Source organism: Zootoca vivipara, chromosome 5 (assembly GCF_963506605.1).
Source record: "Zootoca vivipara chromosome 5, rZooViv1.1, whole genome shotgun sequence".
NCBI classification, from domain to species: Eukaryota; Metazoa; Chordata; class Lepidosauria; order Squamata; family Lacertidae; genus Zootoca; species Zootoca vivipara.
This window is the reverse complement of record NC_083280.1, coordinates 86,139,574-86,152,803: the sequence shown is the minus strand read 5'-3', so window position 1 is coordinate 86,152,803 and position 13,230 is coordinate 86,139,574. Positions and strand designations below refer to the sequence as shown.

General features: G+C 41.4%; 1 protein-coding gene across 11 annotated transcripts in view; it reads right to left on the bottom strand.

Annotated features, from left to right (window-relative positions):
• Positions 1–12,992, bottom strand: part of PPP3CB (protein phosphatase 3 catalytic subunit beta) — a 37,471-nt gene extending 24,479 nt beyond the window's left edge. For 3 of the 11 annotated variants that reach the window (XR_004693879.2, XR_004693880.2, XM_035137695.2), the window contains exons 1-5: positions 12,611–12,992; positions 8,136–8,336; positions 3,995–4,119; positions 1,344–1,455; positions 171–316 (exon numbers count right to left, since the gene is read on the bottom strand). Coding sequence is in view for 9 of the 11 variants with exons in the window: in XM_035137695.2 (XP_034993586.1) it covers positions 171–316; positions 1,344–1,455; positions 3,995–4,119; positions 8,136–8,336; positions 12,611–12,680 (654 nt within the window). In the remaining 2 variants the exon portion in view is untranslated. The other 8 variants (XM_060275071.1, XM_035137694.2, XM_035137689.2 and 5 more) reach the window with 7 other exon arrangements.
• Positions 12,993–13,230: the final 238 nt, after the last annotated feature.

Here is a 13,230-nt window from a genome sequence, read left to right as displayed (position 1 = left end):
AAGCCTCAATGCGGCTTATTTCTTAGCAGGCACGTATAGGGTTGCAGTTAATTTTCATTTGATGTCTAACAAAGGACAAGAAAAGAATTAGCTTTACATTTCAGAGTGGCACTTCAAGACCATTACAAAAGACCCCAACATCCCCATGCCTTTAGCACAGTAACACTCACCCTCCTAATGTCATCTATTGTATTTATTTCTGGAGAGAGTCCACCATGGACACAAAGAAACTGCTGGTTTAGAAGTGCAGCAAGAGGAAGGCAATCAAAAGCTTCCATACAAGCATCATAGACTCTTTCAGAATATTTTATTTTACCTATAAAGGTGGGGGTGGGGAGAGAGAGACATAGTCTATGACATACATTTGTTTATGATGGCATAAAAATAAGTTATCAAGATGGTTCCTTGAAAAATTGATGAGTGGGTATCATAATTTAAACAAAAAATAAAATAAAAGGGAGAACCCTCTGGCAAAGCACATTTAACTAGATGAATATAAGCTGACATGTGTCTTAACAATATGATATGCTAGAATGTGAAAGGATACTGCTCATGTAATACCAGCTTTGCAAATGAGTACACTAAAAATCACCTTTCCATTAAAAATAATTAGTAGCCCAGTTGGCCATACAAAATTCCAATCAGCCTGCCATCTTAAATTCCAATGCTGGAATACTCTGATCATGGTCAGGTGTATCCCTCAAGAACTGCAGGCAGGAAGTTGTCCTGACTCAGTTAAAAAGTGGATATATGGTCCACATGTACCTGATCTGCTGGAAGCCCCAATCTGTATGTAGGCTCTGCAGCCGCCTTCTTATACTAAAGCATCTTTTCTATAAGGTTAGCTAACTGACCTGTGATATATGGATCTAGCTTCATTTCTTGGTAAATGTATTTACATGTTGTCTTCATTTTTTTTAATTGATTGGCTGGTTGTTATCTTAAGCTCAAAGGGTTTGTTGCTGTTTGGCACAGTCGTAAGAGCTGTAGGAGAGCCATCAATTTGTAGATAGGGGTAAGTCACTTAATGAAATCCATGTGAGTCTAATAGCAAGGAAGGCTGCCATCCTATCCTGGCAGCCACTTGGGCTGAAAGGACAAAGATTTATTACAGAAATAACCATACTGATATGTCCTATTCTAATATTTTCATGGGAAAGTGCACAAAAGAGACACATACACAGTACTGTTATAGATTATATCTCAAGACTACAATGTTGCACCAGATCCCAGAAAACATTTAAATACATATGAAGCAAGACAAAAATGTGTAAAAAAGGAGGGTGGGGACTGATAACTAAGTATTCAGGAAGCAAACAATTACCACGGTTATTAATACTTACACTCCTGCTTAAAAGTAAAATATTCTGTGAGGTGCCTGCATTCATGGTTGCCTCTCAAAAGAAATAATGTGCTTGGATACAGAATCTTCAGAACCCACAAATATAGCACACACTGTTGAAAAACAAGAGTACTAGTCATATGTGATAGCCTCATTTCAAGTATTACAGCGTAATATCCAGCTGACATATAGAATAATGCTCACCTAAACTTCATTTATCACATTTGTATACCACCCTTCCTTCAGAGAACTCAGGATAGTGTATTAGAAAATTACCATGGCAATTTGGAAAGGAATGACACAGAATACCATAAGACAGAATTCCCCAACTTACATTGTGTTACTGCTGAGAGGCAAGGGCAATAATTGGCAGGTGGGAATAGCATATTGAGACCATCTTTCCCCTGATACCCCTTTACCCCCTCCCCATCAAGAAACAAACCTACTGGGGAAGTGATGAGATGAGAACTGACAAGCAGAAGGGTTAAACATACTGCTCAATGGATCCTTCAATCCACACTTGTATGTAATTCTACTCTGGCTGAAGCTGAGTTCACACATGGTGGTAACCTAAAATCCATTACTACTTGGCAATAACTGCCTGACACTTCAGAGGTATGCTAATGAATATTTCCTGTTAGTGCAAGAATATAGTATCAAATTCTGTGCAAAATGTCCTGTGTACAGCAGCACAGTGGAATGTCCTTGCATTACTATTATAAAACCAGCCACATCAGTTTCAAAAGGCCCAGTGTTTCAAAAAAATGCATACAAATGTCTTAAGATGCCGTTGCACACACAGTTGTCAACCTAGGTGTCTCTGCTCCAAGAGCACACTATTCTGTATGGTATGGTGTTTTAAGCACATAGGAAAGTTGCTTTCTTTTTTAAAAAAAAAAGATAAAAAGCTGTTCACAATTAATCTAGTGAATCTTTGAATCTAGTTTCACAGAACTCTAGAATGCTTGCTTCCTATCAGTCAGTTTCCTAATGGTTTACTGATGTTCTTCCAACAGTAATGTAGGAGCAGGCAACGTACAGCTAAGAGGGGTACAACTTATTTTTCAGGCCTATCATGTGGCAAGGGTGGTCATTCTAGAAGGAAATCTGAGCAAATTTTAATCAATTAGTAAAATTAATAAAAAGTGGATTGAAATAAACATGTTTTAACATTTCTCTTAAAAACTGACAATGATGCGTGCCACAGTTATTTCTTGGGCGGGGATAGAAAATTCCAGAGGGATTCCAGTGCCACTCCCAGAAAGTCCCTGTACTAGCGACCCATCAATCCAGCATCTCTTATTGACAAGTCAGAGAATAGACTGCTGTACATAAATGTTCTGAGGCTATTATAGGTTTCAAATCAAATTTGAAACCTATCAGCTTCAAATTTAAGTTGGGCCACGAAACCAGCAGGCAACCACTGGTACAGAATTGGTGCAATGTGTTCCAGCTGCTTGGGCCCATATAAGTAAGCATTCTTGATGCTGCATTCTGCACCTGCTTGGGCCCATATAAGCATTCTTGCTGCTGCATTCTGCACCAGCATTTCCAAACCATCTTTAAAGGTAGCCTCACATAGAACACATTAGTAATCCAGCCTGGATCTAAGCAGTGCACGTGCCACTAAGGCAAGCTACTTTCTCCAGATAGGGTGATAGCTAGAAAATTAGCCAATGCTGATGAAAAGCAGTTCTGGCCACCAGTGCCCTCATCAAGAGTGCCAAGCACAGAAGCAAACCCAGACGGTCTACCTCATTTTCCAGGGGGAGTGCAATCATCTCTAAAACAGACTGCACACATCCATCCAGATCAGCAGTTTCCCAACCTGCCAAATTTCCATCTTGTCAGGATTAAGCTTAATCTGTCTTGTTCTCATCCATCCCAGAACTGCCTCTAGACACCTGTTCAGAACTTCCATCGCCTCCTTGAGATTAGATTACAGAAACAAGAAGAGCTGTGTCTTATCTGCATACTGATGACACTGCGGCCCAAATCTCTACACTAGTTCTCCCAACAATTCCATGTAGATTATGAAAAGCATGGGAGCAAAACAGAGCCCCGAGGCACTCCAAATGTCAGTGGTCAAGAGGAGGAACAGAAGTCCTTTAGCATATGGGAACTTCTAGCAGACCCAAACACTGCCTTATGGTGTAGCAATATGTGAAAGATTGTGATTGTGGAAAAAATTACAAACCAAAGTAAGGCTAATAAAGGGTGTAGGCACATAATATGGTTGATGTTATTGTTATGTTATTGGAAGCCGCCCTGAGGCCCAGAAGAACCAGTGGGGTCATATTTTCAGTGATCTCAGGATAAGTTACCCACCAGGACAAACAAAACAGTTTCCATCTTGAATCCAGGCAAAAGAAAAAAAATGGAGCAGTTCTAAATAACTAGCGTCCTCCAAACTGCCTGATGCTGACAAGACTTCACTCACTCTAGGACCTTGCTGAGCAACAGTAAGCCTGAAATGGGACAGTAATTTTCCAAAGCTGAGGAATCTAGACTCAGCTTTTTTAATAGCAGTTTTATCATCACCTCCTTCAGAGAAGAAGAAACATACATCTTACCACGGTGAAACAGTTACTATAGCAAATAAATGGGAAAACCATTGTTGATATTAACATCAGGACACACACATTCAATTACCTCTATGCTAAAATATCCTCTGTCTACATAGTCACCAAGGAACAGGTATCTTGTGTTAGCAGGTGATCCTCCCACTTCAAATAGCTTCATTAGGTCAAAGAATTGGCCATGAATGTCACCACACACTGCAATAAAAATGCTGCTGATTAAAAAACCATGATGAAGTTCTACTGGTGGGGAAACCACCCAAACTTGATTCAATCAGAATTTCAGGTCAAGAATCTAGTCATTGCATCTTAATTTTAAGTAGCAATGACTTCCCACCCCAACACCAATCTTGCACCATCTGCTTTTCAGCTACTGTTCACACTCAGATTAATAGGACTGGGGAAAAAATATTTGCAGTGTCAGGTGCCACCAAGAATGTTCAAGTGTTAGGAACATATAAACTGTTCAGAGCTATTCAGTAGGTTATCTGCATACCCTAGAAGCTATCAAACATTTTTATTGCCAGCTTCCCTAAAGGAAGACTAAAGTTATTTGAACTTTCTCAAGTCTAGATTATGGCAGAACTAGAATCGTAAATTGTATTCAAGCAAACTTGTCCTCTTTTTCCTCATTAATTTATCACTTGCTATTGTTCCATTCATTTTTTACCATAACTTTTGCTCCAATCTCTTCCTCATGTTGACCTTTCTTCTTTTTCCTAATTTTCCTTTCATTTTTTGTCCTTACATCCCCTCTTCTTCCTGCTAACTATTTCTGCATGTAATTTTCACTTCTCCCATGACAACATGGTACTGGGTGGAAGTGTTCACACACCAATGGCATATAGTCCTGGAGGCAACCAACTCTGGCACATGACATTTCATGCATTTACTCTGTTTAACAAGGTAGTGTGAAACAGAGTTTCCCATATGGACTTGTTTTCTGAGTGACCACGAAATTTATCCCATTCCACAGCCAAGTCTGACTGAATGTTCCCTGTGGTGTTCACCATGCAGCTCTACCCTCAATGGTGGTAGATAGGAAAACATACTTGACTTAATAGAAGGCATTGTGTATTTGGCTCCCAGTTTTTTTCCTAATGCTGCTGTAGAATTCTCTGGGGCTACGATCCCAGATAGATAGATACTTTTTTTGGTTTTTTTTTTGGGGGGGGGGAGAGAAACACATACACACACAATGGAGGTAGACACACTATATATGGAAACCAGTCAAAAGTATGATATTCCAGCTGCAATGCATTCAGAAAGCGGATTCTCTTTAGCTGAAAAAGTCTCAGCCTGAAAGTAAAAAGAGCACTATCTCCTGAGGGATAGGGGAATTTTTTCATAAAGATAAAGGGACAGAAAGACTTCAAAGTAAAAACTGATTTAAAACCGCTCTTAAAAGGTCTAGCATCTGTGTAGCAAGCAGAGAACCATCTGCTTTATCAAAGAAAGGAACTCTTAATCTGGGAAGTTGGACATAAGGCTGCTAACTGAGGAAAGACCTACCTGTTGTTAATTGAGTAACACATGCATCAGGGGGCAAAGTTAATTTCCAAGAAATGAATCATGAATAAGGTCAGTCAGAACACCAGTTAAGCCGATAGTATTTAACTTGCATTGAACAGTAATAAATTTATAATACAATATTTTAAAAATGCAGAAGAGAACTGCAGAAGAAATTAACCTTCACATTTTTGATGTCATACTATTCAAATATCCAAATCTAAAACTTTAAAGCAATTCTTATATTAAAAAATAAAGCACAAAAACCCATCTCTTTTCAGAACCAATATTTCTTATGCAATATTTTCCAGTGTTTTGTCCAGTTCCAAAATATTAAAAGGTAGCCTTTCTTTCCAGCAAAGAATTAATCATATCAACTTTCTGTAGCCATTTGACATGATTTATTTTAATCACCAATTACACCTGCCAACTCTTCCAATTTCCCCCCCCCTATTATCATCTTGCAGTAACCAGTAGATTACTAATACCTACCAGTTCTAGGTGTTCAAGAATAAAGCTATATTCTGAAATATACAAACGTCTTAATTTAAAAGGAAATAAACATTGTCAAATTTGCTAATGAACTCATTTTATTTATGATGCAACCTCCACTGCCTATGTATCTACCAGCTTTCCAAATTAATCTACCATCTAATTAATTAATTAGTTAACCTCTGGTCTATGAAAAATCATGCCAATTCAATCTTCAAGATGCTAGGAGTACTTGCAAAAGTGAGCAGCGCCCCAGCCTGAATGCTTGTGTTCACAGCCTGCTGAAAGGGCAATCTGTCCTTGCTTTGACTCAGTAAGCACCATCAAGTGTTCCCCCTTTCCTTGCCCCAAAGACCAGTAACTAATCTTCGGGGGGGGGGAGGATTGTGGGGGGAATGATGAAAGCCCTGGTAGAGTGGCTTTTCCTGGCACAAACTCTTAACTACCAGTTCCAAAATCCCCGTAAGGAAAGTGATGCTATGCACATAATTTCTCCCTGGGAGCTTTGCTGCATGCAGGGTGCATGATCACATTGATCCTGCGAGTACCACCTCCCCCCCCTTCCCTGCCCCAAGATCTCTCTGTTCTGTCCAGGACCTAAAGTAAGGTTGGAGAGGTGGTAGGCAGTGTCCATGTCCCAGCCGTGTCCGAGGGCCTTCATCCCAGGCAGAAATGATGCACATCCATCAGTTTCCCACTAGTAATCTCAATCCTCACCAAGAAAAGTCACCAGAGCAGCACACGGAAATGCCGCTACCTTCCCACTGTAGCGGTACCTATTTATCTACTTGCACTTTGACGTGCTTTCAAACTGTTAGGTGGGCAGGAACTGGGAACGAGCAACAGGAGCTTACCCCGTCGCGGGAATTCGAACTGCCGTCCTTCTGATCGGCAAGCCCTAGGCTCAGTGGTTTAGCCTACAGCGCCACCTGCGTGTGGTCACTCACTAATGAAACACTAAACAAAAATTCAAGACTTAGTGAACATTCACAAAGGAAGGGAAACATTCATTTGGATATAATTGGTCTCTTTGCTTGGTCTCTTTCAGATAAGCAGCAGAAATGCTTGTGCATTCCTTGTCACAAGGCACCATCATCTTTGCACATAAAGTGATGGGTATTTTATGTGTAGCAAAAGCAAATGATGCAAAAGTCTAAAAGCATGACAATATAAGGGTGCATAAATATGTTATTTATTCTATGAAGTCCAATGTGTTTTGGGAAATGCTAAAACTCTACAATTAAGAAATCTAAAGTATTTAATCCTGCCTCCCTGAAAATAAAATAAAATAAAATAAAATAAAAATGAAAAGCAAAACTTGATACATAACCAAACTTATAAATGACCAAACCAAGCCTTAGATAAAATTTCAATGTTTTCAATTTCAGAAGTGTAAATTATATCACTACTAAAATCATTAAGCAAATTAAAAATTTCAGAAAGACTTGTTTAACATAGCTGCCAAGTTATCCCTTTTTTAAGGGATTTTCCCTTATGCTGAATAGGCTTCCTCGCGAGAAAAGGGAAAACTTGGCAGCTATGTTGTTCAAGTTTCCACTGGACCATTAAATTGTATTTTTTTAGCAAGCTGAAAAGCAAAGCTTCATCCAAGGTACAGTGAGCTGGTTCAAACATCACAATAAATCATGATTTGTATAATGACAAGAATGATATGAGACAAGTCTGAGACTTGCACACTCACCCTCTGCTTCCTCCTTTAGCACAGCAGCAAGGAGATTAGATACAATGCCATTTTAACTGCAGCTTTTCATTGCATCTGAACCCAACAAACTGTGGTTAATATGAACTATGATTTGTTTGAAACAAGCCAACTTCCAACCAGAGATTATGAATATTCCCCCCACCTGGCCGCAAATCATAGCTAGTACTGTACTAAATGGTTTATGTTCTGATGTAATGTTAAACTGTAGTCAATTGAAAGCAAAAGTAAAAAAAAAATCAACTCCTTGCAATTGTAGCAAGTGAGGAAGAAAAAGTGGGAGGACAGGTGCTCAAGGCTTATCAATGACATCACTACCCCAGTATATTTCAAAGCTAATAGAGTATAATCCCTTTTTCTTTTCTTTACCATTCATGCGAAAATTCTATGCCGTCAATCTTTCTACCTAAATTATTTTATTTCCAAAGGTACTGAAACCTCATTCCATACATTTATGACATTAAAAGTGGCAACAGTTAGCCAGAGCTTGCACCTGTAATAGGAGCTTCAACTTCTATCATGGTTTTCTCTCTTCTTAAAATTGCAGCACCATCATTGATTATTCTTAGTGCAATTTCTTCATCTACCCGACCTTCTTTTATTAGGTGGTTTTTCAAAATATCAACCCGAGGTTTTCCAGCTGCATCAAACACTTCTTCTGATGTTAATCGGTGTGTTGGTGGAAAAGGGACAGCTGAAAATGAAATACCACAAATATTACTTACAATCAGTGACTAGAAAAAAGCTCTGAGCACCATTTTGATCCAAGACAGACAAAAAAGTGAAAAAAAAGAGGAAGAAAGAAACACAGTTGGCTTGGTTATTTATGTATGTATACAGTACTAGGAAAATGAGGGGGCTGAATGTGTGAGGATAGAATACATTACAGGGTTTAATTTCCTTGGCAGTGAGGGCAAGGCCATTCAGTTTCAGAAATGCATGTGCATTGATTTAGTATTCCACACTGAAAAAGTAGCAGTCACTATTATTAGAGAAATAAAAGGGTGTTTGAAATAAACATATTCCCTACATCTTGTGACTGTAGCAACTTGTACATTCCTTTCCTGGTTCCCTTTTTAGTCTAGAGCACAAGAGTATGGTTCAGTTCAGACATAATGCCAAACTAAAGTTCATTAAGCAGTTTGAGGAGCTGTGTGAACCGAAAAACCACAGTTTGTGCTAAATGTGAACTGGTGTGATGTCTGAATTCAGTTAAACAAAGTCATAATTATAATCTACCTCCACAGGCTGTTTCACCATAAGGACTGGAGTAAACAAAACAAAAAAACCTGACAATGAAACTGGAAACAGAAAAGCAATTATAAACCAGCTACTTTGGGAAGCTCAGGACACAGTTTGGGTTCTAAGCTGCTGTGGTTAGCGCAAGCTATGGTTTGGTGTAGAAAGTCACAAACTCTGCGCTTTTTTCTGTGTTTGTGCTGGACAGTGTGGAGGAAAGGGGCAGCGGACACAGAATATTATCATCACCTCTCCTCAACCATTTGTGAAGCTCCATGGTTATGGCAGTACCAAATGGAGATATGACAGTAAAAATTAACTCTGGCTTAATTTCTTGCCCATGGGGCTTAAAAGCAACATGCTGCAATGTGACAGGCCAGTGCCAGTGGGCTAATCCCAAAGGGATGACACCAAAGGAGAATGCCGCAAGGGCACCCACCCCACCTTCTGACTTGTTTTGTTCCTTAAAGGAGATTGTTTTAACTTATTTTTGTCTAATTGACTGGGATAGTCCCTGTGAAGTGGTAAATGGCAGGTGTGCTGCTGCCGCACTCAGCACTGTAAGTGAGGGCTTAATCTCCCTAGGTGAAAAGGAAGGACATGGGGTGGGAATTACGGTAATGACAGTGGTGCTGGTAGCAACTTTTCCCCATTTGGATATTTGCTCTTTGTTGGTAGATCCAAGCAGGGCTCAGCAGAGGGACACCAAACCCCATCCAGTAAAGCAGACTGAAGGCTCAGATTGCCCTTCAGTCACAGCAGGCAAAGCAAGGCAGGGTCACAACAGGTAAGGAAGGGGCTGTCAGGACCTTGGACAGCACACTCCTGAAGGTGGTGGCTAGAGAATCTTCCCACAAGGAGAGCTGTTGCCTCAGCAATGTGAACAAGCCTTACGAGTACAAAGGTCTGGTCCTGCTGCCCTGCCCACATCTGAGGGGTTGTCTGAGGGGGCAGGTTTTGGGGCACACAAGAGGGATCAGTGTACCAACAGAGTTCTTTGGGCCCAGTACACAATATATGTATTGCCTCTCCCAAAAGAGGATACACATTTGCACATACCAATTTATAGGTAAATTAGCTCTCCCCATAGTGGGGAAGATGGTAACCAGGTTAGGAGACTAATCCATGTCTGGGTCTTTTTACTATGGTAAGTATAAGGCAGGGGTGGGAAATATTTGAATTGTTTTTAAGGGCCACTGACTCACAGAAAAAACAAATAAGAGATTACAAATAAAATGTCTGTCAGATTGTTAATTTCCACTTGCTAAACAGTCATTCATGGCAAAAGCTCTGCTCTCTCCCAGAGCCACTCCTAAACCATGCAAAGAACTCAAGTTTCAGGAATTGTAACCAAATTATGTTATACTACATTTCTTATCAACTGATTTTAGAATGACAAAACTACATCTAGAGCAAGATCAGACATAGTGTTTCTGATTTCAAGATGATGGTGTTGAAATAAATCTAAGATTTACAACAATCAAGGCTGAATACTACATATATACTTTCTTGGAAGGAGGGAATGCATAGGTTTTTTTTGGGGGGGGGGGGTAATTCTGGATAAATTATGTTGCTTGAGCCTTCAACTGGTGGCCTAGCTGTATCTGAACAGGGGCAGCCTAACTTCTGTTGCCTGTGCACTGGTAACCCTAGTTTGGACTACTGCAGTGCATTGGCTGCCTTTAAAGGTAGTTCAGAATCTGCAGCTCATGCAAAATTTGGCGGCCGGATTGTTTATGGGAGCTGATGGTATGGAAGGAGCAAGCCTGCAAAGGCAGTTTTAAGCCACAGATTCATAGGCATAAAGGCAGTACATAAAAGTTTTTAAAAATCAGGATAGGAAACTGGACCTGGAAGCAGTGTCAACCAGTCCACTTGGTGTAGAATGAATGTAATGTGTCTTGACACTCTACCACCAAAAACACCCAATTTTTGGCTGCTGAACCCTTTCCTGAACAGAGACAGTTTCGATACAGTAGCCTCCATATTAAATTATTTATTTTATTTCATCTTATTATTTACCTCTGCTATTTTTATATTGCTGAATCACCAAACTGCACTATATGTAGGGCTGTCCTTACAGTTTACAGTGGTACCTCTACTTACGAATAACTCTACTTACGAACGGAGCTCCGTCCGCCATCTTGGATGCGGTTTAGATAGGGTTGCTTCGACTTACTAATTTTTTCTCCCAATGCATTCCTATGGGATTCGACTTACAATTTTTTTCGACTTACAAATGTGCATTCAGAACGCATTAAATTCGTAAGTAGAGGTACCACTGTATTCAGAATCTGCAGCTAGTGCAAAACACAGTGGATAGGATGCTCAGTGGTACATTCTACTGTGCACATAACACACATGTGCTCAACTGAACTACCAAGCCAAGTTTAACAGGTTGTTGGTGATTTATATGGCAATGAATACTGAGTGTCTCCTTCTACATAATCCAACTCATTCATTTGGTGACCTTATGGCATTTTATGAAAGGACTGGTGCTGCACTGTTTTTATTGTAATTGTCAGTGTTTTATACATATTTTTTATATATATATATATATAGTTTTAATTCTGTTAAAGTTTAACTGTATGTTAATGATTTTTTTCTACATTACTATCTCTCCCCATATGAACCAACCTGGACCCTGTGATCAACACCTGAACTCCTCCTTCGCGTGCCCCCTTCCATGAGGTTGGGAGGGTGATAACAAAAGAACAGGTCTTTTCTGTTGTGGCCCCTGAGGGAGGCAAAAAATGATCTTCTCCCAGGCCTTTGGCTAATTAAAAAGTCTGGGGGGGAACAGTGTTATTGTTTTTTTGTTTGTTACTACGTTATGTATGTATATATATATATATATATATATATATAGTAAATCACTCTGTATTTTGACGATGATGATGTTTTTAGCAGTTTGTGTTTTTACCGTATCTGTAAGCTACCATGAGTCCCAATCAGGGGGAAAGTTGGGGTATAAATATATAGATAATAATATTTCATTCTACTATACTGCCTTTGACAAGGAAAAGCTTTTCAATAATAATATTAATCATGTTCCTAGTGGTTCTTTTTATCTGTAAGCTGCCTTGAGTGCTCATCAGGGGGAAAGGCAAGGTATAAATTAAATACATAATGATTGTAATACATTTTAAATAGATTGCCCTGGACAGAGAACAGCTGTGCGATACCAGCTGGAACCGTCAATGTACTGTATTTCCCTTCCATCTCACCCCTTTTTGTTTCCCTGTCTTGGAAAAAAACACAAATCAGAAAACCCATGATTCAAATAGGCAAATCCCTGCGAAATTTCAGGTGGGGGGAGGCAACCCCACAAACTCTCTCTTAGCCCAACTCGAGGGTTGTTCGGAGGACTACCAAACAAAACCCAACCCACACCTTCGCTGCATAAAGGAAACAACTACAACATCCGTAGCTCACCACAGAAAAATCCCCCCACCCGCCCCGGCATCCCGATGGACGTCCACCACACAACCACGTTCGCAGGCAGGCGCCATACAAACAAGCAGCCAAGGCGCTCTTCCCTCCCTCGGGTGAGGAAGCGGGCATGAGGACGCGAGCAGCACCCGCCTCTCAGGCCCGCACCCGCAGCACGTATGAACTCCCCACATACACACGCAGAGCGAGGGGAACTGACGGGCGAGGCGCGGGATCGCCCAGCCCCAGGAGGCGGGCCTAGCGAGGCGGCCGGGCCGGGCCGGGCCTGTCACTCACCCTTGACGGTCCGCTCACAGGTACCGTGAGGCGTCGCCAGCGCAACCCGAGTCCCCTCCTTGCCGGACATGGCGCGGGCGGCGAGAGCAGGAGCGGCAACGGCAGCTCCCTCAGCGTCTCTACCCGCCCCGGCCGCCCCCCGCCCCGACTGCGGTTCTCTTTATCCGCCTCCCGCCGAGGCCCGGCCAGCGCGAGGGCGAGGGGCGGGCGGCGAGACACTAGGGGCGGGCGGCAGCAGCCAGGGCCCAATGCAACATGGCGGCGGAATAGCCGCTGAGGGAGAGAGAGAGCGCGAGCGCGAGTGACGAGGCGGCGGGTGAAGCCCGCCTCGGGACCGGCATGCACTGCGCCCGCAATTCCCCGCCGCCCCCGCCACGAGGAGGCTTAAGGGGGCGCCTCAGAACTGCTCAGCTGAGACGCCATAATTAAAGGCTCCTCATGTAAATGAGGCTGCTTCCTAAATGCTTTTCTTTCCCCCTTTCTTTTTTTTAAAGAGTCTATTCCTCTCAGTAGGAATATTAGTTTGTGGCATATTAACTGCACCCCCATAGCGGTATTGATATTGGACGGTTGCAAGGCGGCTCACAAAAGTGTTTTTTAAAAAAAGCGTGAAGAGTGTC